The sequence below is a fragment of the Meles meles genome, chromosome 4, assembly GCF_922984935.1.
Source record: "Meles meles chromosome 4, mMelMel3.1 paternal haplotype, whole genome shotgun sequence".
Taxonomy (NCBI): domain Eukaryota; kingdom Metazoa; phylum Chordata; class Mammalia; order Carnivora; family Mustelidae; genus Meles; species Meles meles.
Window position 1 is genome coordinate 67,101,129 of NC_060069.1, and position 26,855 is coordinate 67,127,983.

At 42.2% G+C, this 26,855-nt stretch overlaps 1 protein-coding gene across 4 annotated transcripts in view; it reads left to right on the forward strand.

Annotated features, from left to right (window-relative positions):
- The window catches only part of TNIK (TRAF2 and NCK interacting kinase), a 396,851-nt gene that overhangs the window by 260,357 nt on the left and 109,639 nt on the right, over positions 1-26,855 (forward strand). For all 4 annotated transcript variants that reach the window (XM_046001979.1, XM_046001980.1, XM_046001982.1 and 1 more), the window contains exons 5-9: positions 5,847-5,957; positions 9,378-9,468; positions 11,519-11,649; positions 22,793-22,847; positions 24,775-24,853. In XM_046001979.1, coding sequence (XP_045857935.1) covers positions 5,847-5,957; positions 9,378-9,468; positions 11,519-11,649; positions 22,793-22,847; positions 24,775-24,853 — 467 coding nt within the window. The remainder of the gene's footprint in view (positions 1-5,846; positions 5,958-9,377; positions 9,469-11,518; positions 11,650-22,792; positions 22,848-24,774; positions 24,854-26,855) is intronic.

The following is a 26,855-nucleotide window of genomic DNA, read 5'->3' on the forward strand; positions in this document are numbered from 1 at the left end:
TTTATTAATAGGGATTTTAGAAACACAGGTGCCCAATGCCCTTTATAAGCACCTGTCAGCCATTCTTCACCATCCAAGGTGAAGTGGATTTGGGGAAGCTATTGATACCATCTTTCAAGTTGGAAACTCTTCGTCTTTGCTTTTTTTTTTTTTTTAAGTACAAACAGAGCAATAGATAAAACGTAATAAATATAGTTTAAGATATAAGTAATAAGTATAGTTTAAGATTTGGGGCTGCTAGGAGTTTTACACTCACGGACACACACTATTCACATCAAACATGTTTTTTATTTTATTTTATTTTATTTTGCAGTGCTGGGGGTGGGAATGCAAAGCCCAGGGAGGTTTAGAGAACAGGCGAGCCCAAGGTCACACAACTAATACTTGAGAGAGCACCTTTCTTTCACTCCTGCTCTCCATACTTAATGAGTATATAGACTCCGGGTAAGGCTGCAGACCTGCATAACTAAGCTCCATTTCCAAGTAAATAAGGAAAAGGGAATTGAAGGGAAAGAGAGTTAATGAAACAGCAGCTGCAAATCACTGAGCCCAGCACCTGGCACATGGCAAGTTCTCAGTAAATGTGAGCAAGTAGTGTTGCCTCAGTGCCAACTCTTTGAGAACTTTCTTTTGGGGGGAGCATTAATGATCCATCATTTCTTGCTTGTGGGATGGGAAGTTATTGACTTACTGCTGCTGGGCTTGGCATGTTGAGCCCTGTTTCTGTTTATTAATGTGATGAGGTTACTTGTGGTGAGGGAGGGTCCCTGCTGCTTGGTGGAGGTAATTATCTGTGTTGCTGTGCGACTTCAAGATCCAGTTGCTAGCAAATGCTGGTTTCTTCCTTGCTCTCTCACTCTCGCTCTCTCTCTCTCTCTCTCTCTTTTTTTAAATCCCATTACATAATTTAACAATCATTTCGTTCCGTAGTGAGATGAAAAGACTTTAGCAGCCTTCAGCTGGAGCTGAATAGAGAAGCAAATTATAGAAATCACTGACATTAGTGCCTGGCTAGGGCCGGATTGTTTCCTACTGAATATTTGAAAGTATTTTGTCCAATCTAATTTTAAAAGACCGGAGCCACTGGGCTTCCACTGCTTTCCTTGGGAACTATAATTACATGGCCTAGTGGGGCTCAGTGGTGGGATGTGTTCTCCAGCTGATAGACGAGCAACGGAGGCATTTGTGGGAGGTCTGGTCACTGTGTTCCTTCAAAACGGAATTTGAGAAGGGGCACAAACATATTTTGCTCGTTGGAGAAGTTATTTTCTTTCTACACAAGGATGTTCCTTTGGTCGGTCTGCTGCCTATCACTACGTAATAGGATTTTCTTTAACTCTGTGTTATAGAGAATCCCCCAAACACACAACAGTAAAGAGGATAATGTAATGGATACCGATGTGCCCCAAACTAGCCCAACTACCACCCATCCTGCCCCAAACACATGCTCACCCCCTTCTTCCCTTCTACTATTATTTTGAAACCAATCTTCTCATCTCACTTTTTCTAAATTCTGATTAAGTATGTATAACATAAAATTTAGCATCTTAACCATTTAAAATATATAATTCAGTGGCCTTAAAGTACATAGTATTGTGCAACCATTACCACTATCTAGTTCCAGAACTTTTCCATCACCCCAAAAGAAAACTCTGTACCCCTTCAGCACCATTCTTCCCTCCCCCTTGTGCCTGGCAGTCACTCCTCTGCTTTCTGGATATTTCATATAAATGCATTTATGCAGTACATAGCCTTTTTGGTTCTTCTTTCAATGAGTGTAATGTTTTCAAGAGTCATGCATGTTGTGTCAGGCATCACTGCGTCCTTCCTTTCCATAGCAGAATAATACTCTATTATAGGGATATACCACATTCTGTTTATTCATCAGATAGTGGGCATTTTGGTTAGTTCCACCTTTTGTCTATTGTGAATACTGGTGCTTTGAACATTCGGTTGCAAGTTTTTGTTTGAATACTTGTTTTCAGTCCTTTTGAGCATATGCCCAGAAGTGGACTGGCTGGGTCATATTGCAGTTCTGTGTTAACCTATCGTGGAACCATCGAACTGTCTGTGACTGCAACATTTCACCTTTCCCCCAGCGGTATACAAGGGTTGCAATTTCTCCACATCCTTAGCAACGTTCGTTATTTTCTGCCCTTTTTTTTAATCGTAACTATCCTAGTAGGTGAAAGTGGTATCTTATTGTGATTTTTGGTTTACACTTTCCCTTTTTTAATTTAAATTCAATTAGCCAACATATAGCACATCATTAGTTTCAGATATAGTGTTCAACAATTTATCAGCTGCCTATAACACCCAGTGCTCATCATATCATGTGCCCTCCTTAATACCCATCGCCTGATTATCCCATTGATTTGCACTTTCCTAAGAACCATTGATGTTAGACATCAGTTCATGTGATTGTTGGTTATTTGTGTATCTCCTTTGGAAAAATGTCTGTTCAAGCCTTTTGCTCCTTTTTAAATTATGTTATTTTTATTTTTGTTGTTAATCTGTAAGTATCCTTTATATATTTTTTGTTTGTAATTTTATTTTATTTTTTCAGTGTTCCAAAATTCATTGTTCATGTACCACACCCAGTGCTCCATGCAATACGTGCCCTCCTTAATACCCACCACCAGGCTCACCCAACCCCTCACCCTCCTCCCCTCCCAAACCCTCAGTTTGTTTCTCAGAGTCTCAGAGTCCACAGTCTCTCATGGTTCATCTCCCCGTCTGATTTCCCCCAACTCACTTCTCCTCTCCATCTCCCAGTGTCCTCCATGTTATTCCTTATGCTCCACAAGTAAGTGAAACCATATGATAATTGACTCTCTCTGCTTGACTTATTTCACTCAGCATAATCTCTTCCATTCCCATCCGTGTTGATAGAAAAGTTGGGTATTCATCCTTTCTGATGGAGGCATAATATTCCATTGTATATATGGACCATATCATCTTTATCCATTCGTCTATTGAAGGGCATCTTTCATCTTCTATTGAAGGGTCTCTTTCCACAGTTTGGTGACTGTGGCCATTGCTGCTATGAACACTGGGATGCAGATGGCCCTTCTTTTCACTACATTTGTATGTTTGGGGTAAATACCCTTTATATATTCTGGATACTAGACTGTTAGTGTATGTATGATTTACAAATACTTTTCCCATTCAGTTGGTTTTCTTTTGATTCTCTCAAGTGTATCCTTTGAGACACAGTTTTTAATATGAATATAACCCAACTTATCTGTTTTTTCTTTTGTTGCCTGTGCTTTGTTATCATAGCTAAGAAACCATTGCTAAGTCCAAGGTCATGGAGATTTCCCCTTATGTTCTCTCCTCAGAGTTTTATAGATTTAGCTCTTATATTTAGGTCCTTGATCCAACTGGAGGTAACTTTTTTGTATGGTGTGAGATCAGGGTTCAACATTATTCTTTTACATGTGAGTATCCAGTTGTCCCAGCACCTTTTTTAGAAAAGACCACCATATCATTTTATTCATAGTAATTCAGCATGTTTCACTAAAAGATAGAACTCTTTTTTAGGGGTGCCTGGGTGGCTTAGTGGGGTTAAGCCTCTGCCTTCGGCTCAGGTCATGATCTCAGGGTCCTGGGATCAAACCCCACATTAGGCTCTCTGCTCAGGAGGGAGCCTGCTTCCCCCTCTCTGTCTGTCTGCCTACTTGTGATCTCTCTCTCTCTGTCAAGTAAATAAATAAAATCTTTAAAAAACAAAAACAGAGCTCTTTTTTTACATAACCACAGTACCATTATCACACTTTTAAAAACCCTCATGTTTCTTTAGTATAATCAAATATCTAGTCTGTATTCAAAGCTTTAATTGGCTCAAAAATTTTAAGAGCTTTGGGGGAAAAAACTCATATCCAGATAAGTCGCATCCCTTGCAGATTGTTGGTATATCTTTTTAATGTTTTTAAGTCTATAAATATCCCCCCATCTTCTTTTTTCCTTCTTGCAATTTATTTGTTGAAGTAAATGGGTCATTTGCCCTGTGGAGTTTCCTGTTCTAGGTTTTCTAAATTGTATCCCCATGAGGTAACATGTTCCTCAGTCCTCTGAATTTTCTGTAATTTGGTAGTTGGAACCAGACGCTTGATCAAATTCCGGGGTTTTTTGGTTTGCTTTTATTATTTGTTTGTTTCTGGCAAGGCTACTTCTTAGGTGATGTTATTATTCTAATCAAGAAGAAAATGATGTCTGGTTACTTCTTATGTTTATTATGTTAGCAGCCATTGAGAATCAGTGCTTAAATTCATTGGTTTGTCAGGGACTATAAAATAGTGATATTTTGATTCTATTATGTCCTCTTCATTTATTACATGGAATGCCTGCATTTTATAAAGAGAAGATTTGTCCCTTTTAATTACCAAATTATCCAGTGCTAAAATTTGTCTAAGAATTGCAATACAAATTCTTGATTCTTTCCCTCCATTTATCAGTTTGTTAATGCATTTGGGTAAGTTTAATGCGTTTCAAGCCATTGCAATCATTATTCTTATCGATGCTCAAATCTTCCCATCTTTGGCCAGTGAGAACCTCTTTGGGTTGATTCTTGAGTTCTAACATGACCTATGGTCTTTGATAGCTTTCTGACTATCACAAGTGATCATTTTACAACTCTTATTGGATTGCAGTATGGTCTATTGTGGTACTTCTTAAATGTCCTTACAAAAAGTCCTGAGAAGTCCCTTTACTCCCGCTGGTAGTCTCAAGAAGATGGTAGGGTTTCCCTACCTTTTGTGGAATCATTAGACCAGTCAGAAAAGGCACTGGAAACTCATTCATGAAACTCACATCATGAGTTTCACTGAGTTTCTACTAGGCATACATGGTGTTGATGTTATGAATGTACATTTGGACAAAACCAACACCATCAATGTGATTTCATTGTGGGTCCACTTTAGTTGTTTCTAGTGCCTGGTCAGAGATCGATTGCTAGTTATTCTGAATTCTTATCACATAATTACAAAAAAATAAGTACTTAATAATAAGATGCCATTTGTTGAAGACCTTTTTTCTATTTTTTTGAAGAAAAGGGAGAAAGTAAGAAAATGAATGTTTCTTAATGCTAGAAAATGAATGTAAAATCGAATGAATTGCTTTTCCTTTTCTTGTCTCTATTTCTCCATTAAATGAGAGAGGTGATTATTTTCTGCCTGTTTGATAAAGTTGCTTGAGTGCTGTAATGAGTTTAGATTTATAGAGAACTTGAAGCTTTTTGGATGAAAGGTGCTAAATTAAGGCTTATTGTTTATTGAATTTATTTGATGTGTCTGACCTCCTGGGAACATTTGCCGAAGTTAATTAAAAACAGATAGTCCCCATTCTGACAGTTTACAGTGCCACTTACAAACCAATAGCATAAACAGTGTATACTTTATTGTCCTAACGTCAGATTGACTAGAAAACTATAGTTCTTTCAGACAGGGGAATGATCCACTTTTGTAGGAAAGATGAGATCAATTGCTGGATAAAAACACAGAGATTAAAAAAAAAAACCAAAAAAAAAAAAAAACCACAGAGATATTCTCAACTACAGCTGAACCACCTAGCTTCCCTCATTAAAAAAAAAAATACTTAGAATATGGGGATTTTCCTCAATTTCCAATTATAATTTTTAGTTTGGAAAATTAAAAAATAATCTTTCTTTTCTATCATTTGGAAAAAAATTAAGATACAGGTTTTTGTTTTCTATACTGTTGTTTGATCACTTCTTTTTTATAAGAACAGCATTCTAAAGCAGCCAGCTGGAATGACTTAGGCTTTCTTACCCCAGTGGAAGCTATGAAGTGTGATTATAATCATGGCATGTTTGCTTCCTTTGGCAGTTGGTGATGGAGTTTTGTGGTGCTGGCTCTGTCACTGACCTGATCAAGAACACGAAAGGTAACACCTTGAAGGAAGAGTGGATTGCATACATCTGCAGGGAGATCTTACGAGTAAGTGACAACACAGAGTCTCTTGGGAGGCGTTGACTTTGTACCAACCTTCTGCCGACATTCACAAAAGTACTGCAGATGTGTTTAAAGCTTTACTCTAACAGTGATGGTGGTAGTGGTAGTTTTAGGGTCTGCTCCCATGAAGGTGAGAGCCATTCTGAACAGGCTATGTGCACTCTCATTTAGAGGGTTAACATTGAGTGACTTCCCTTACCAAGGGATTCATTTCCCATGATATTTCCAATTAGAAATCTGATCTTAGATCAAAGAGATAAGGTCTCACTTAGGAAATGACTTTTTTAGAGGTATTTTGATTACTCCATTTGAATTTTCCATTTGTGAAAGTTTATAATGAGATTAAGGATTACATGACATTTACCATTTTAGCATATAGAATCTAGTTTAACTGATTTTAAATTTAAAAAAAATTCTTTGAGTTTGTCAGTTAAGCTGATCAAAATAGCTGGACAAGACTATGTCTGTTTGTCCAGTTTTGCCCACTGATTTCAGTTAGGCAATTTGGACAATAGTGTCGTATTTACTGGGATCATTTCAGGGAGAAGAAAATAATTGGTTATATTTTAGTTCAGTCAGACTAGTTGAATTATCTCTTGCTACTGATTTGGAGGCTAATGTGTGTTCACTGAGCATTCTTACTAGATGTGCTTGGCAATCTAATTAATAAGCTCTCCCTTCTTAATCTAAGGGAATAAAAGTTAAAACTATTTTCATGATGTGTCCAAGATGCACTTTTGAGAGACAGATTATGTGCTGCAAATGGATGGATGGATGCGTGGATGGATGGGTGGATGGAAGACATTAAAAATATTCAAACCACATTAGGCAAAACAAAACAGAAATTGAACTTTAACATTTATAATAGCATAAAAGTCAAATACTTAGAAAAAAATTTACAGAAAGGTATGAATGACTTCTACACTGAAAGCCACAAAATATTACTGAGAGAAATTAAAGAGGACCTTAATAAAATGGAAGTGTATACCATTTCACAGATAAGAATACTTAATATTGTGAAGAAGTGCTTTCTCCCTGGTTTGAGCCATGGTTTCAATGAACTCCCCATCAAAATCCCTCTAGGTATAGCCGTGGATATTGACAAGGTGAGTTTTAAATATTGCCTTGCCAAGAATAGCAAGACAGTCTTGAAGAGGAAGAAGACAGCTGGAGGACTTATGCTGCCAGTTAGCGAGACTTATTATAAAGCTACTAAGTAAATAAAACAGAGTGGCATTGTCACAAGAGTAGACAAATGGCCAGGGGAACGGAATCAGGAGTCCAGGAACAGACTCACTTCATCTGGACACCTGATTTATGGCACAAGAAGTACTGCAAGGCATGGGGCAAGGGTGCTCTCCTCAGTAAATAGTGCTTGGTCAACTGAAGAGTCATGGGAAAACATGAAACTTGATACCTGATTTATACCATATTCAAAAATTAATTCTAGCTTGATTAGAGATATAAATATAAAAGATACAAAGAATAAAGTGCTTAAGAGCAAACAGGATAAAACCTCCATGGCATGGGGTGGGCAAAAAGATTGCTGAGCACAAGACAGAATTTGAGTGGGTATGGTTGCTGCTCTCCTTCAAATCTGGCATTTATTTTTGCGTGTTGAGGTGCTCTTGTGTAAACTTCAGTTGAATTTCTGACTTAGGATTTCACTCATTTAGAGAACGCACAAGGGGTTATTTAGGCCCCCGTGAGGCCAAGAATATGCTGGATCTCCATGGCTGTTTCTGCAATACACCTTTGTGCTCTGAGGAACCTTGGAATGGGGAACCCTGGGGATCGGCCATGAGCTCTCCAGGGTTCTGAAAGCAGCAGGATGTCTCAACCTATGAGTACCTCTCCGTACCTGATTATTTTCTTCCAATACATTTTCCCGGAAGATACTGGCCTTTGAGATAAGGTGACTCATTGGAAGGAACATTCAATCACAAGATATTTTAGACATAACTCTCCTTGCATCATATGATCTCATTAACTACAATGTTTGGCTCACTTATGTGCTCTGGTACCTGCTTCCAACCACTGTGCTAGTGAAGGAATGTGGGGATCTTCAGTCTCTCTTAAGTACTCACGGGATGTTAGTATATTGTAAAACCAGACATTTTACTCTGCTTGATGCCTACTTTGAGCTGAACTGACTAGAGAGGAAGGGTAATTTTTTAAAACCCAAACAAGTGGTTCAGTTTCTCACATGATTTATGTTTACTGATCTTCCTGAATGTACGCATGGATCAAATTTGGGGGGCATCCAGATTTTCATGCTGAGTTTTTTCAACACAGGAATTCAGATATTTAGTTTTGGGTTTTTTGTGTGTCAACCACATCTTTCCATGCCAGAGTTTCATCATTATGGAGGAAAATTAATAGTACAGAAAATTATAAATAATAAAATGACATAATTGAGTATACAGTATGTTGAATCAGCAAGTGTTAGTATAACGTAATTTGCTTCAAGACTCCAATTTGAGGTTTTTTTAGGTTATACTTTGAGAAGCGTATCACTACCTTAGAGCAAGTCCATAGATTTCAGAACTCATACCACAAATAAGACAAAGAGAGAGTAATTCATGGAGAAACAGGACACAGGTTTGGATGTCACCAAATAATTATTCCATACAATGAACACAAAGTCACAAATCTCATAAAGCACTAAAGATGACAGTTACAGATGTCAACAAAGGAAATAGAAACTGCTATTTTCTTTTTTAAAATGTAAGCCACATTGGCTAAAGGCAATGGGAGATTTCTTGACTGGTCTGAGAAATACTTGATTGTGCTTAATTAAAATTGTATGATACAACGTAGTCTTTAAATTTTTTTTTCTACTAAGTTTTTATCTAAATTCAAGTGCGTTAGCATATAGTGCATTAGTTTCAGGAGCAGAATTTAGCGAGCAACTTTTAACTCTTGAATTCAAATATTGCTTTAAAAAAAAGAGTGGAAGACTTAGTTACATCAGATTAGTTTTCCTTACAGAAACTATATAGATGTTCCTGTTATAACTAGTAAATGCAGGCAGGTCTCATCACTTTTCATAGTACTATTAGCTAAAACTCGTGCATGCCAGAACCACATCACTGGCCTCATGGGTTCGTTGCTACCTTAGATCACAGCTGATGTGCAAGCAGTTCATTTAATGCAGCAGCATGCTTTGCAAAGACTGTTTCTGCATTTCAGTTTATGTTGGATCAATTACCTAGGTTTAGAGCAGCACTATACACATGTGGAAGACCGGAGTATGATAATGAAGGTATCAAAAAGAAAGAAAGAAAAGAAAGAAAGTTGCTCTGGGGGAGTTTTCATATTTTTTGGATCATTGACAACCCAAGCAATTTATTCACATCTTGGCTTACGTTCTCCTTAACCCTTCTTAACTCTCTGTTACTCCAGGGGCTGAGTCATCTGCACCAGCATAAAGTGATTCATCGAGATATTAAAGGGCAGAATGTCCTGCTCACGGAGAATGCAGAAGTTAAACTAGGTAAGAACAGAATCCAGGGAGCGGAGGAATCAAAGGAATTGATAGGATTATTCCAACAGCTGGTTGGTTTTGTTGTTGTGCTTCTTTTAATCAATGTAAATCTGTCACCATGAATTTGAAGGTCATTGTACTAAGGAATGATAGGAAAATGTTTCTTTGTCCATTTCAAAACATTTCTAAAAGCATTTGACAAGTGAACTGGTATACAATATAGCAGACAGAACCATTTGCTTGATATGTAGAAATAACTCAGGTTTTCTAGAAGTGGCTGACCTGGGACGCCTGGGTGGCTCAGTCATTAAGCTTCTGCCTTCGGCTCAGGTCATCATCCCAGGGTCCTGGGATCAAGCCCCGCATCAGGCTGCCTGTTCAGTGGTGAGCCCACCTCTCCCTCTCCCACTTCCCCTGCTTGTGTTCCCTCTCTCCCTGTCTCTCTCTGTCAAATAAGTAAATAAATAATCTTAAAAAAAAAGTGACTGACCTTGAAATGGTTCCTATATCTCACCATTTGTTTACTTTGTTGCTACTCTAAGAGAACAGTGATGACCCATTTTTTTTTTACTGAAAACATCCACATTTAGACATATTTAGAATAATGAATTCCTGCTATGTTCCCGTATGTTTTAAATTATATTTACATCAACTTCATTATTACCTAGGGCACCTGTACAAAAGGGGTGTTCAGTATTCTACTTTGAATGCATGCTGGTTATCCTACTTGCATTTGCAGGAGTGATAGTGAAGGAATCCTTTTCGTTGGTGCTGGGATTGTCCAGATAAGGTCAAGAATCTCCCCGTGCTCCACAAGCCCTTCCACCTGCTTGGTATCTATGAGTAAGAGCACGAAATGACAGCTATCCCTAAGATACTCAGTTTGTCATCTAGAAAGGAGTTATTGGCCATATGATTGTTTATTTTCAAAGAGATTGAAATACGTCCCATGTTTACATCCCAAACATTTGTTCTTGTCTTTTTGTTAAAATATATAATTTCCATTTTTTCTCAGCATTTGGGGCCAAACTTTCATCTCATGAATATTCCCTCTTAAAACGAAAACACACATTCCTTAGGGAAGGCGTGTATGCGCGTCTGCGTGTGCATGTGTGTATGTTCGTATGGACTGCCTAGACAATCTATCCTAAGAGGCTTCACTCATCACTGAATAATCGTCACTTGTTGAGAGAATACTATGTCAGGCCCTGTACACACCCCTTTATATCACAGCAACTCTGTGTCAATATCATCACCCTCGTTTTATAAATTTGGAAACTGAAGCTTAAATCTTGATCTGCTAGCCCCAGCTCAGATCACTAGTAAGTGGCAGAAATGGGATGCAAACTTAAGCAATCTGACTCCAGAAACTTGGCTCTTAACCACGTTCTTTGTATCCCCTGAGTATTCCTTTGATGGCAAACAAGCTGGCCTTTGATTTAACACCTGTATTTGGCCCCTGCGGGCCCTTGGTTTAACCAAATACAACATTTTGGGCTTTCCTTATTGGTATACTTTATTCATTTATACATGCACTTTGAAAATAGATATTCACAATAGTTAAAGGGAAGAAGTAACCCAAGTCGTCTATCAACAGATGAGTGGATAAACGCAACGTGGCATGTACCTATGATGGAATATTCCTGAACCTTAAAAAGTTAGGTAATGCTGACCCATGTTCCAACATGGACAACCCTTGAGGATATTATGCTAATTGAAATAAGCCAGTCACACAAAGGCAAATACTGTATGACTCCACTTATATGAGGTATCTGTAATATTCCAGATTTATAGAGACAGAAAGTAGAATGGGGAGAGGGGAGAATGGGGTGTTATTGTTAAAATGATAACAAGATGAGGATGTTCTGGAGTTGCATTGTGGTGATGGTTGCACAACAATGTGAACATATTTAATGACACAGAACTACACCCGTAAAAATGACTAAAATTGTAAATTTTGTGATAGGCTTATTTTGCTGCAGTTAAAAAAAAAAGGCCCAGTCATTTTATTCACCATATAAGCATCCAAGACTGTATTCATTTGTCTTCTCTTAAATAGTGGACTTTGGTGTCAGTGCCCAGCTTGATCGAACAGTGGGCAGGAGAAATACCTTCATTGGGACCCCTTACTGGATGGCACCAGAAGTCATTGCCTGCGACGAAAACCCAGATGCCACATATGATTTCAAGGTATGACTTCCTTTTCATTGTTTCAAAACTGTGCCTCATGTCTCGTCCTGAGTCTTGCAGTGGGAGAATTCTTGCATGCCTTTGGGCCTATGATTAAGTAATCCAAAGGGAGAACTGAAAAGCATTATTCGAATTTAAAATGATAAGACGCTGAAGTGAGAATCTTTTCCATGAATTCACCTGTTTTATCTGATTGACTCTTTGTAAAAAATGTTGAGACCATTTTCTAGATTCTCTTGAACTTACTCTTGTTTCTTAATAGAAAATAGATTTCTTATGAAAGTGTTGAATCACTGTATTGTACACCTGAGACTAATATTACACTGTACATTAACTTACTGACATTTTAATAAAAACTTAAAAATAGGGGCGCCTGGGTGGCTCAATGGGTTAAAGCCTCTGCTTTCGGCTCAGGTCATGATCCCAGGGTCCTGGGATCGAGCCCCGCATCGGGCTCTCTGCTCCGCAGGGAGCCTGCTTCCTCCTCTCTCTCTGCCTGCCTCTCTGCCTACTTGTGATCTCTCTCTGTCAAATAAATAAATAAAATCTTTAAAAAAAAAACCCTTAAAAATAGGTAACAGATTTTTATTTTGACTATAGTTTAGATTTTTAGCAAAAACATTATATGTATATACATATATATTTTATATATATATTTGGAGAGATTTTTATTTATAAAGAAAGCCAGTTTGTTGTCTTGGGTCATCTTTTTCTGATTAAAAAATAGACTTTCTCATTTCTCCATTGCTCAAAGTTTAATTATTGAAGTTTCTTTTTAATGAGAGCAAATAAAACGGGATGTTGGTAGCTACCTCATGTTATTTTTGTAGCCTATCATGCTGTTTCATTGAAACTTGATTTGCGGCTTGTTATTTTGCATCATAAAGTGGCAATTTGCTAATAAATTCAAGGCAGTGTTTAAGTAGATGGTGACAATTGTCCCCTTCTCCAGGAAGCCCCCCTCATTTCCATTTTTCCATTTTTCTAATCAAACATAGTTTGGGGTTACTATCCCACTCATGGCTGCAATGTCAGGTGACATTATTGTCATGAATCATGGCTGAAAGTTGAGACGTTAAAATTGGAGGCAAATGGGATGTAGGAACTGTGGGTTTTCAGTGCAATAGATGAAGAGATATGCTGCGGTCTTTGTATAGACCACGGCACAACCTTGGGCCAGATCTAACACTGCCCAACGCTGGCTTCACAAATGCATGGACTTTTCACCAAAGTATTTTAGTGGTCACCTCCACATGCCTTCCTCTTGCAGGTGGGAAACTGAGGCCAGAGGCCCTTGCAAGTGCCCACCAAGTTACTGGGCTTCTCAGGGTTGGGACTTGAACCCGCATCTTCCAACTCTCTTTTCAGAAGATTACCAATATACTACCCCGATCCTCTATGATGTACTCCTATATAAATCAACTTACCCACAAAACAGCTTCCGAACAGTATATTTGAAGATTTTCTCTTTTAAAGAACATTTTTAGTTCTCCACATGTGGAGTTATTATTGAAATCAGGTCACAAAGATGCAAACATTGCAATGTCTTCAGGACCCAGTATCTCAGGGCATTGACAAAATTATTTGCCTCTTTGGAGAAATACAAGCTGAATGTCTAAAACCAAAATAATCTCCTGTAAATGTCTTCCTCCTCTCAAAGTTAGTCACTGTAATAACCTGACAACAATCTGTCTGAAAACAGCTGCCAAGTTAAAAATTAATGTCGCCAAAATAAATGTCATTTATTTCAACTGCTAATGATAAGCATATTTAAATAATTTAATTTGCAGATCCCTTCAGAGGAACCACTAGAAAATATATGTCCCAGACCAGATATGTGTATCATAATTGACTATAAGTAATTCTCCAAACAATAGTTATACTTAACAAGCGCTAACTAGTTTGCTTCTGGGACACGGATATTTTTGACTGCTTTATAACATACCATGGAGAATCAGGGTGTTTCAAACTTTTACCCTTGGTTTAGCCTTCTAACTATTCTGAGTGGCTGTACTTTATGTGGGACTTCTTTTCGGTCACTGTGACTTCGTTGTTTTCAATAAAGTAGAAGACAACTTCTTTTTGGCGAAGCCAAAGCTTAGAATTATACTGATATGATCCTCTTTCCCCAGATTAAGGCTAAGGAATATAGTTTGGGATCAGTGAAAGAATTTGGAGTCCAATGCATAATTCTAGGTGTGGACAAAGCCTGGTGTCTGAATAAATATGGGGGGATTGTGTAGCACAGGGTAAGTTTAGAGGTACTGGAAGGTCCATGTGACTATAGAAGTATCCTGAGACATTAATAAACTGATGATTAATTTCAGTGTCCTTTATTTAAAAAATAAGGAATCCTGATGAAAGAACAGTTTCACTATATTAGTCATTTACACCTTAGTGAGAATTACTTTATTAGGATTGTTATGAGTGCAGGTGGTATGAGAGGAGGAAGAAGCCATGGCAAAAATATGAGCCTCACCAGTCATTGTCATGGGTACAAGAACGGGCAGAACAAAAGGGTGAATTAGGAAAACTGGGCAGATAGGAAGATTTTTTTCAATCGCCTCACACCTTTACAGTGAACCAGAGAGGCAGCGATTCTGGAAATATAAACTTTCTACTTCTTTCTTGGCACCAGATTTTATCCTTTTTTCTGTTCACCATTCTTAGGAATGTGGTCTGTCACCAGGAGAAAACTTGACAATATGTTGCCTTTCAAAACCGTTTCTTCATTCACTCAGCACCTATTTATTAAACACCCACTACATGTAAAGAATGAGTCAAGCTGCATCTGTCCCTGCAGTTTCTGACACATAAAGTTCATTTGGAGCCCCGTCCAAGTTCAGGTGTTTGGTACCATGCTTCCGTGGTCCGTGTGACTCAGCGTATCTCCCAGCCTCCGAAACGTGTGTCAACACTTTGGGCTCTCATGTGCTGTAGATCTTTCCCCCTAGAGGGTATGTTTGCAATAAAAGATGACTTGAAAGCCACCAGGTTTTGTTAGATTTCACAAAAGCCCTTCCTTGAAAATACAGACCAATGTAAGAGAAGAATATAATTTTATTATCTGATTTATTATTCATTGATTATCAGCTACTATATGAGATATCTTGAGATACCTACTATTTAAGATATCTTCAAAGACTGCTGTAGATTTTTCTAGAAACGACCATAATTCAATAAAAGAAAGGCCTCTGTAGGAAGGTAGTCTGAAGAGCTCATGCTTTTCAGTGCAATGTGGTTTTGTCTGATACCTACCAGGCATGGTAAGTAACTGATTGAAAATAACCCCTAAGGAGGAACACCAGAATCTCATATGCCTGGTGTGTTCACTTTCCCCGAGAGGCCCTTCCTTTCTTGTTTTCAGAAATTCTGTCAAAACACTTCAAGCAAAAGGAAAGGTTTCATTTCCCTGATAAGTGTGTGGGGCAATAATGGGAGCTTTCTCATTTAATAACAAGCATTCAAAGATTTAAAATTAAGAAAGCCGTTCAAAATTCCTAAGCTGTTTAAACTGTTATTTTTTTGAAATTTGAATTTCAGTTCAGTTGGATGGGAGTTGTCAAGGGTTTTATCGTCCGTGGATCTATTGCTTTAACAGAACTACTCACACTAATGAAAGTTCTCTGTAGCCAAATTCTCAGCAATAGGGAGCTGGTGAGTAAAGCCAAGAGCATCTGGCCAGTGGAATACCATGCAGCCATTTCAGCAGTGGGGCAGCGTGCGTGCTGAAGCTGGACAGATCCCAAGATAGAGTGTTAGACGCTAAGAGCAGCTCACGGTGTATATAGTACACAACATCTAGTCTTACTAGTCCCTGCCCCATGGATATATGACATGGGAATGGAGAGCTTAACATTTTTATTTTATGTATTTTTTTTTGTCCTGCGCCCCCTCCCCCAATAAACTGACCTTGCTTTTATGTTAAATTAGTAAAGAAAAATCCGGTGAAATGGCATAGCCCCTCCCTCCTCCCCCTCGCCCCCCATCCTCTGGCCCAACCTGCACTGATGTTGTATGTTAGTCACCTTGAGTCTGCTTAGGGGACTTTGCGCACAGGTGCCGTTGATCATTGGCAGCCCTGGATGTCTCCTCCGGGCTGGGGTGGATATTGTACTGGGGCTGTGGAGCGAGCTGGCAGGCTCCCCTGTTACAGAGAACTGGCTTTAATCAGGCAGGCTGAAAGGAGAAATCCTGACTCCTCGGGCGTTATCAAGGTTCACACAGGGTGTGATGCGAGAGGACAATACTCAGATTGCAGAATGAGGTTTACATTCCCAGTGAGGCCTGGCCTCTGTCTACAGCCGAGTCAAACAACTCCCCGCCCTTATTCGGAAGGAGGGAGGGATGACAGAGATACCATGTTATTATCACCCGTAAGAAGCTGATGTTGCTATGAAATGCGTTCCTGTGGCTCCACGCTCCCATCCACCTGTCTAGAAGTCCTCATTGAGACACAGCAGGACCCCCCTGTCCCCACCTACATGTCCCCAGCTGGAGGTAATAAAGCTATTCTAACATTTCCCTTGGATCAGGTAACAAATATGGATGAACGAGGCCCTGGAGATCCTTGCCCTCAGTTTGTTTTATGTGGGAAATGGAATTATTTAAATCGCTCCCTGTTCCTGAATATCCTCGGTGACCCCGAGTGACCCAACCCCTTGGCTCTTTACATAGAATGTAGAATATGTAAGTGTAAGACCTAGTGAATCAGAGTGAAGCTTTTGAAGTCAGACAGGACTGGTTTACAATATAGACATTGCCTCCTGTCTGTTACCTGGGGAAGCTATTGAAACCTTCTGAGTCTCCATGAAATGGGAAGAATAAATCATATATTACAAGGTTGCATTAGAATAAAGTGAGCTAGCATCTACAGAGGAACGAATTCGGTGCCTAACACTTGGAGCTCCTCGACCTATTATAGTTAATATTCGTGCTTGTGTGTCATAGGAAGGTACTACTATTTGGGGTCATTTTTCTTTTTTTTTTTTTTACCGAAAAAAGCCAGCAACATCATATGAGTCAAACCTCATATTTGTCTGACACACCTTTACTTGTCTGCTTATGTTGAGTCAGAACCTGCTTCTCCGTAACTTCTACCCCTTGGTGAAGGTGCTTCCCTTAGGGCTCGCACCCAATAAATACAATTCCGTTTTTCCAGCTGGAGCATTGCCACAGAGAGAATAACAATACGTCACAACAGAAGACTGTTTTCTGGTCTGTGAGACTTGGCCAAATCTACTGTCCTGGTCGTGCCTGTTATTACGCTGTTGTCTGTTGGGTCTAGACTACCTTGCTATCCTCGGCTTTGGGATAATGGCACTAGCACTCAGTGAACCCCTTTTCTGCCTGTCCATCGGGCTTCCCACAAGGCTCTTCCAGGAAAGGGAGCCCACGAGGCCGGAGGAGGTGGGACATGCCCTTTCCTTCTGCTTCCTGTAAGATGCCTGCATCACCTCAGTGACTTCGCTGAGAGCCGTGACATGACAGGGCTCACCGCCACCATCCCTGACCCTGGTGGGCTGGCCGCACTGCCGGTCAGTGATAACAATGCCAGTGTTTGTGCAATCCCCACTATTTGCATTGCATTGTGTTAAGCACTGTGCATTTATATATACATGTATATATATAAAAATATCACCTTATTGAGTTCTGGTATTAACTCTGCAAGACAGGTGTTCTCTTCCCATTCTAGGTCAAGAAATGGGTTCTGACGAGTTAAGTGGCTTGCAAGCTAGTTGTCAGAGCTGAGAGTCAAATCTAGGTCTGTCTGTCTGTCTGTCTAGCAGGAGCTCTTTCTGCCTCTTCATGCATAGGATGGGGGAGGGGGAAGGGGCAGGGGCTCTTTACTGTGCCCCCGTAACCCTCTCTTTCCTTGTGTGTTTGGTTGACCCATCTGCAAGTGTCCTTTTCTTCATGGGTTGGGCAGCCGAGCCCCAAAAGGGGTGCTCTTTGGCTGTGTTCAAGTTGCCTGCCTGCCCGCTGACCACCCCCACCCCACACCGGCCGGAAGCTGCGTGCTCGCCCCTGCCTTCTCAAGAGGCACTAGAATTTGTCTCTGTTCCATTTGTAACGCACACAGGACTGGGCTATTAATCATGCCACAGGCCAGGCTGCACAGCGCCTCTAGAATAATGAATTACCCAGCTCCTGCCAAAATGAGTCACACCATGGCCACAAAGGAAACTTATCTCTCCCTGACTCTCCCCCCATCTTGTTCCCCCCTCTTCCCTTTCTCGTCTCCTGTGATCTGTCTTGCTAGTTGTAATTGGAACATTTTCTCCCGTATTTAAGTTCTGAAGTGTCTTTGGGACTTGCTAATGTATCCAAAGGCTTAAAACAAGTCCCGTCAAGGACGTTTATTGCTGTCTAGCATGGGCAGCTAAGCGTAGCTTACAAGCAGCTCTGGGTATATATGGCCAGGAATATAAATGTGCCTTTTGGAAAGGAAGAGAACCCCAGGGGGGAAAATGTGTGTGTGTGTGTGTGTGTGTGTGTGTGTGTGTATTATATAAAATATATAATTTTATTTTATAAATTATTTTATAATTATATAAAATACACACACACACACACACATTTATTTACTTATTTATTCCTAACGATGATATCAAACAAGGGCTTAAAGAAGAAGCAATTTCTGGCCTGGTCATGTGACAGAGGTTGCACAGGACTTGGGAGAGTCACACCCTCCCAAGGGATTGTTTTGGGACTTAGGGGGGAAGCTGCCTAAGAGGGGATCTGAGGTGATGTGTCCTGAATAAGAGAAACCTCTCTCTTCCCTGACTTCTGCTGCTTCCTTTGGGGGTAAACCAGGATCACCTAACAACTGGGACCTCTCCATTTTTCTACTGTCAGAATTTGTTCCCTCAAATTATTGCTGTCTACGTATGTATTATCACTAAAGAAGGCTTTTGGCTGTTCTTATGTCTCTTTACATCATCAGAAGTCTAGAGGCTGGCCGTCCAGGGTTGGTGTAGTAGCTCATGGATATACTCAAAACCCAGGCTCCTACCATTCTGCCCTGTTGTAATTAATTTGTTGACTTACTGCCTCATGGTTGCAAAATGGATGCTGTAACTCTAGATATCATGTTTTTATTCAAGGCACTAAAAAGTGGGAAAGAGTTGTCAAGACATCCACTGTGTTTGTCACTCATATCAAGAAAAAAGATTTCCACGAAGCTCCCAGAGGATGTCCACCTGTGTCTTATTGGCCAGAACTACTTCCCATCCTTACCTGTCCTCCTTAGCTGCAGGGAATCCGGAAAAACAAGCTTAGCTTTCCTACACTCTGGAGTGGATGCAGCGAGGGGAATGGGGGCCTGAAAAATGATTGTGGGGTTAGCCAACAAACAAGGTCTGCCACAACCAGAGAGAGGGGACTCCTAGAAGAATGTATTGAGCAAGCACAGGCAGCTTACCTAACTGGAGAAGAAGAAAATTCATATGCTTGAGCTTTACTGTGGGCCCGAGACTGTGCCCGGTAGCAGACCTGTGTGCATGCATGTCCCAGTTAGCTCTGTTGTACACTGAGCGAGCTAAGCTCTGAGCAGTGTTCTGCAGATAGTTAGGAATCTGGGTTTGAATGCAGGCCCATCTGACTTCGAAGACTATTCATGCTTCCTCTGGGAAGTTGAAGCCAGTTTCCTAGCACTGGTTTTTCAGGTACCTCTCTGGATCTCAGCACCTTTGCTGAGTCTCCAGCACCTTCATTACCCATAAGTGAAGTAGGAATTTGGAACAATTCTTTTATGGGCCCCTCATAAGTTTTACTTAAAAGATGAATACTCAGCCTTTTATGTCATGATGATAGTTAAAAGGGAAGTGACCTGGGGGACAGGAGACCTGGCTCTGCTCCAAAGCCGGTGCTGAGTTGCTCTGTGGTCTTGGGTACGTCCTTTCCCCTTGTCTGTGAAATAGAAGGTGGGAGATGCCCTACGAGGAGTCCAACAGTCTTAGGACACAGGTGTTGCCCCTTTCCATCATGCGTCTTTCATTCGTTCATTCATTCAACAATTATTTCTTAAGTGCCTACTGTGTGCTGGGTGCTGCTCTGGGTACTTGGTATAAACTAGGCAACAAAACAAAGATCCCTGCCCTCGTAGACCTTGTGTTCTATCCAGTCTGTGTGCGCTGGGGGCCGGGGACACAAACAGTAAATATAACACGGTATCGATTAGGAATGAATAAATTACACAGGTGTGAGAGGGTGATTCGTTTTCTGGGGCACAAAAGTGGGAAAGGGGATGGGGTCTGGCAGGGCCCAAGGAGACATTCAAGGGTCTCCACTGAAAACATGGCATTTGAGCAAAGACTTTACGGAGAGGAGGATGTCAGCCAGCACACAGTTAGGGTTGTGGCTACAAGCAGAGGGGAAAGCTAGAGCAAGGACTCAGAGCCAGATGTTTTCCTGGATTTTCTGCATGATTTTTTCCCCATCTGAGGACTGGCCTGGAGCTCTTCTCTCCCGAGCCCTGTCATTTCGAAGTGTTGGCCTTCAGTTGGCTTTCAGACCCACTCAAACTTCCAGGAGTTGAAGGCCACTTAAATTTGACCCTCCTATGGCCCTTAGAGACAGAGAACCTGGCCACCGCCTCTGTATTTGTACCTCATTGCACATGAGAGAAACACTTGATTTCTGGAGATAGAGGGACAGTGATAGAAACACCAAGTCCTAGAGTATTGAAATCCCATCAAAATAGCACAGCCTACCATCTCCAGTCTATTCCTGCTGTGTTTCCTGTTTAATACCTCCTGCACCGTGAGTGACTCAGTGGTTTTTTTTTTTTTCCTTAAAAAAAATTTTTTTTTTTTGAGATAGATAGAGAGGAGAGAGAGAGAGAATGAACAAGTAGGGGAGAGGGTTAGAGAGAGGAGAAGCAGACCCCCTGTTGAGCAAGGAGCCCGATGTGGGGCTTGATCTCAGGACCCCAGGATTACAACCCAAGCTGAAGGCAGATGCTCAACTGACTAAGCCACCCAGGCATCTCTGACTCAGTGTTTCTGTCATGTTGTCAAATGATTATCTGTTTGATCAACCCTAAAGCCCCAGGTAGGAGAGCGCTGTGTTTTCTGCTTTACCGGTTACTGCTCCTGAGTCAGCCCACAGTAGGGGCGTGGGCTTTCCCCATTAGCTGCAGTGGGGCCTCCCTAAGCAAGGCCAGGAGCCCCCAGGAAACCTCAGTCACTTGCTGGGCTGTGCAAACGTGTGTATGTGTGTGTGTGTGTCTGTGTGCATGTGTGATGACAACTTTGAATACATCTTGAAATGTAACAAAGAAAAAGAATAAGAGTTGCCTTCTTGAGTTGTGTTCTAAGCAGAGAAGTGACTTAGGATCTGAGAACAGTGATATCGTGCAGGTGTGATATTATCCCAAGTCGAACTGAGAACGTGTAACATGTGAACTGATTGATAGGCTCATGAATTAAAAGAATCTCCCCTTAGTCCTTGTAGAGGGTTAGTGTGTGTCCCAGACACCTAAAGTAGATGACACTTCAGGCAAAAGGCTACACCTGTCCCCCACAAGAAAGCCCGCTGTGGGCATGTGCAGGTCTCCGTCCGGATACTGAACAGGGCTGGGTGTCACTCACAGGGTGCTCAGAAGTTTAGTTCTGGGTAATGGCTCAGCATGGATTTCATAGTCCCTTTTCTAGGTGTATCTCCTTTCTTGTGGCCTTGAAATTTGTTTGATGGGAAGAACAAGGAAACTTAACTTTGATCTCTGTAATCTGCGAGAGGTTAGAGGAGAGAATTCAGAATGACATACAAAATGCAGGATATATTGAAAACGAAAGGAGGGTGAGAGTCTTCATCAGGATTGTAGGCCACTGAACCAAATTTCACATTGTATAACCTTACCCAGTGTGCAGGGGCATTGAAACAGCAAGCTTCCTTATCTGGTTTCCCCCTTTTTTGATTTGCTCCCTCCTGTGTAATCCCTGGGGACAGCTGAGCCATAGACACAGAGAGGAGGAGAAGCATGCTGTTGCAGACTCAGATTATACAGGAGAGGGTAATGGCACGAGTCTAGAAAATTCTGACAAGAATGTAAAAGTCAATCTTACCATAAGAAAGAACTTAAGGGCACAGGCTCTCTGTTTTGCATATTGCCTACATACAAGATCCTAGATATTGTTCATTCATTCAACAAACATATCAAGCACGTGCCTGGCTGTCCTGGGCACTGGAGATTATCAGTGAACGGCACCACCCAACAGTTTCCCTGTCCTCATCTTGTTTGGTTAAACTGTCTGAAATTGCTGTCTTCGTAGGTCAAGACAATCCACTCAGTACACATCTACTATATGATTCAGCCATTCTACCCCTAGGTGTTTACATTAAAGAAATAAAAGCCTATGTCCCTACAAAGACTTGTACGTGAACATCCGTAGCTGCTTTATTTGGCGTAGCTCAGACTGGAAACACTCCAAATGTCCATCCACAATGGATAAACAAATTGTGGTAGGGATAGCCACAGGATGGAACAGCAGTCCGCAGTGAAAGGAAACGAGGTCTTCCCACACACTGTCTATTACATTCCAGAGAGAAATAGAATGAATGTCTGTAAAACTTCAGAAGATGCAAACTAGCCCACAGTGACAGAAAGCAGATCAGCGGTTGCCTTAGAGCAGGAACTGGGTCAGGGCACAGCAAGGGCAGGAGGGGAGATTCCGAAGGAGGAAGTACAAGGTTTTGGGGGTGCTGGGTATATGTAGTGCTGATTGTGGTGATGGTTTCCCAGGGGCAGACGTCTCCAGACTTGCCAAATGATACACTTTACATATAAGCAGTTAATTCTATGATAAATATACCTGAATAAAGGTGTTAAAAAAAAAAAGTCAAATCATACCAGTTTCATGTGGTTCAATACACAGATAAATTTTGGTGATCAATTAATTTCTAAAACCTCATATTCATTTCTCATATATTTACTGAAAACCCGCGGTGTGTCAGATCATACCGTGAAAGATGCTACCCACAAAAAGTAAGGGAAAAAAAAGGCTGCTTTTAAGCTTCGTGGGTGAAACAGGTCTATAGAGGATTGGCTTTCCTGCAGGAAGTTCTGGAGCCGTTAGCAGCCGAAGCAGCTTCCTCTCGGTCGCCTGCATTTGTGATGTGTGTGTGCCTTCGTCTTTTTCAGAGTGACCTGTGGTCCTTGGGAATCACCGCTATCGAGATGGCAGAAGGTGCTCCCCGTAAGTACCCTCCGCTTGCGATCTGTCGCGGGGCTGCCGTCCGCGGACCCTGCGCCTTCCCTGCCAGGTGCCCGCGAGGCTTTCCTTCCGCTACGCCGAGCCCGGGTTCGCGCTGGCGCTTGGAGCGGGCAAAGTCGGCTTAGCTCCGCCAGGAATCCTTTCGTTTCAGGGCCACGTGAGGATCTTGTGTTGAGAGGGAACGAAGGAAAGGGAAAAGGCACTCCGGGAATGTGGGCTGTTAGCCAGATCCCGCGCGTCCTTGATTCTCGATCTGCTCTTTGCTCCGAGCAGAGCTGGGGCCGACCTGCTCAGCCCGGGAGCTCCAGCGCAGCACGAATCCGAGCCAGAATCCGAGCCAGTTCTCAGTACGCGATTACGCAAACCCTTGGACTCGGTGGCTCTCCCTCCTCACATGATACTGCTGTTCGGATGTTTAGATGTGAGGCCGAGCCCCATCAGGGACCCTCGGAAAGACCTTGCCCTCTGGTGTGTCGTGCTGCGGAGCGCCTCCAGCAGCCGCGTGCTGCCGGTGACCTCGGGCTCCAGAGACTTCCCTGCAGGGAGCCGTCTCACCAAGGGTCCGGTTGCTGGTGCGGCCCCCGGGGTCCGGCTCCACCCCACAGCCAGTGTCCTAGCGTGGCAGGGGTAGAAGGCAGGTCTTTTCCTCGAAGACACGGATTCTCACCCCTCAGGTCCACCGCTTCCTTTCCTCAGTCTAGCATACACTTGAGCAGCCTTGTCTGCCTCTCGCTTTCACTCCGATCAGACTTGCAGAGCAATGCGACAGGTGTGCCAGCAGCCCGGCCCCCTCCCCACTGCCTTTCAGGCAGGAATTCTCCCTGGAACTATCTTCTCACGTGGTTAGTGCTCCCTTGGCCTCTTGCTTTCCAGGGGACTGACCCAAAACAGCCCCTTTCTGTGCCTGGCAGGTCATTCTGCTAATAGGGCTGTTTATCTTCCCATTATCCTAGACTTTGCATTCCTCACTCTAGAGTTGATAGAATTCATCTGTAGAGTGATTGATTTGGAGTATCTGTTGACAAAATTCCCTTCATTCGCAATGCTAATAGGCATTTATGAATCAGAAAAATCCTATATTGCAGTCCAAAATATTATTCTCATATTATCATTCTTGATGAGTAGTAGAGGGGGCTAAAAATAAATGTCTACTCCCAGAATCCTTTGGTTTTTAAGGAGACTATATTCTCACTCTGGGCGAAAAGGAAAAGATAGCCCCAGAGGTTTGAGAAGTAAACTAGTGAAACATTTTGATTACAATAAGAATGCGTGAGTGCTTTCCCTCTAAAGCATAATGCCGTGTTTACAGGTTGAGATATTTTAATAACTCCTCTACCAGAGTCTCTTTGCCTTGATCTCTCTGTTCTTCCTGGGGCCAGTGAGCAAACAAACAAACAAACAAAACCCAGAAACAAGCCTGTCATGAAACCTGAAAAGCCATGAGGATGTTTGGAAAGACAGAGAGAAAGGTGTTCTGGTCTAGTGCTTTAGACTCTAAAAAATCTATGCAACTAGCACTGCATGTGTATGAACCTCGAAATGGCCCATCTAGCTTTCATTTTATGACTTCGGCGTTTACAAATTAAGAATAACCCACCATCTCCGTTGTGGCTGTTACCTTGATACTGTTCACTCTGAATCTGAGATGGTTATTTGTAGCAAAGCAAAGGCTTTGACCCTTTCACTTAGTTTTCTTACATATGAAATAGAAGTAGAAATGTTAACAGTGTACAGTTGATAGGCAAATTTTTTGAGACTTCTGTGATTCAACATCCGCTCTGTTGAATGCTCAGCACATAGAAGCTTGGCAGTCTTCTGACTTGGGTCACTGGGCCTGTGCGGCCTCAGAGCCGTTTGGTCTGGGTTTGGCATCCTAACCTGAGCTGGTCCTTCCTTTGGTCTCTTGTAGCTCTCTGCGACATGCATCCTATGAGAGCCCTGTTCCTCATCCCCCGGAACCCAGCGCCTCGCCTGAAGTCGAAGAAGTGGTGAGTCTGGTCTTCTTCGGGGCTTTGCTGATCCTAGGGCGGGGTCTTCCTGTGATGCTCTCTTGGACGAGCTCAGATCCTTAGGTCCAGCTGCATAATGAGACCTGGGGAGTGACTTTCCGTGGGTTGTCACTCATCTTAAAGCATGTATTAAGTACCTACTATTTGCGCCGCAAGTCTTGATCACCACACCTTCAAGGTAAGGAGCTATTAGCTAGAGTGAGTCTTGGAACCCAAGTAATAACATGAAAGCTCTTGGATTTATCAGCCTCCTAAGAAATAGCTTGCCTGACAGCTCAAGACATCTCATTGGAGAGGGTGAGAGTTCCAAGAGTCAGTCGGCCAGGTTGGCTGGCTTTTCTTCTACTCCTTAAGATGGTAATTCCATTCAGTGCATACACACACCTGGTAACATGAGGGATGATTTCACTGGTCTGTGCATAGTCATTTGTAACATTTGTTTTTATTATCACTTTCCCTTTATGGCACATGATACTGGCTTCTTATTTGGGGCAGTGATACAAACTTCCCATTTAATAAACTTATTCACATCAGAAATTGACCTAATTTAAAGAAAAATACCAAGTGAATACTAGGATGGATGATGGAAGAGTCCAGTTAAAAGTTGTGTTGGTAGAGGGGCTCCTGGGTGTCTCAGTTGGTTCAGCATCTGACTCTTGATCTCAGCTCAGGTTTTGATCTCAGGGTCATGAGTTCAAGCCCCGTGTTAGGTTCCAGACTGGGTGTGGAGCCTACTTAAAAGACAAACAAGCAAACAAAAAATTGTGTTGGTAATATACGACTGACTCGAGTTTGGGAAATATAGTTCTATAGGTTACACCAGAAGTTGTACTTTTGTGTGTACGTGTATCAGTGTCTTTGTACCTTATCACTGCGTAACAAAAATTCATGGCTCCTTTCTTCCCTCTGTGTATATGGTGTATCCTGATACCTCCCAATTCTGACAGAGATTCTTGAATCTCTGATTGCCCTGGCCTGGGGCCAATTCCTGGACCACTTATGATCCCCTGTCTTTTTCTAGAGACATATTCTGGGCTGTTAGAGAATGAAGGCTCAAGACCTTTCTGCCCCTTTTCATACTCATGATCACCTTACCATCACTGTGGACTGGGACTGGGACCCTTATATTTCTCCCCTTCCCACCCACAACCTCACCCTCTGCTATACAGAGCACAATCTAAATGAAACAGTCACCTGGTAGTGACATAGCAACCCCGGTGAGACAAAAGAAAGGCACACGACACAGGAAAGAGAGGGAACCAGCTAGAGGGGACTGGCAGCCCCGAGTTGCCGAGGCCAGCGGAGGAAGAGCTTGAAGGTTGCTATTGGAAACGAGGGAGGGGGAGCATCCCTGCTCCCCCTCCCTCTGGAGGGTCACTGTGTGAGCCAGTCATTCTCTCCCCAGCAACAGCTTTCCATTGGGCACCTGTACGGCACATGACCAGCAAGGCCTGGACACCCTGCTTCCTCCCTTCTCCCCAGAACAGGCTCCCTGGGAAAGAATTTGGCTCAGTTCCTTCCTAGGAAGCACCAAAGCCCTCTGCTAGCTTTCTGCTTGGCCTTTGTGCCAAGCCTCCCTGCCCCCCACTCTGCCCCCCATATACACACTGTATACAGTGGGCTTTACTTACCCTGTGCCCTCTCTCCCTTCCCACTTCCTGCTCCCTGCTGGACAGATGTTTCCAGGGTTCAGCCCGCAGAGGACAAACTGCCATCCACACGTGTGTTACGTTTGGTCAGCACAACGTGGCCACATGCCGTGTCTCGGGAACATTGGTATTAATTACCAACTTGGAGGAATCTGGGGACTGAGCACCGCATTCAGATTTCAGGCCTTTTGTGCAAGGATGAGGCACTACTGCCCGGCTGAGTGGCTCCTGCTTTTTTTAGGGTACCAGGTGGCCCTTCTGCCCATTGCCACCTCTCCCCAGCTCTGAAGCTGGAGACTGTTGGTCACTGTGCTTGTCCTGTTTTCCCTTAT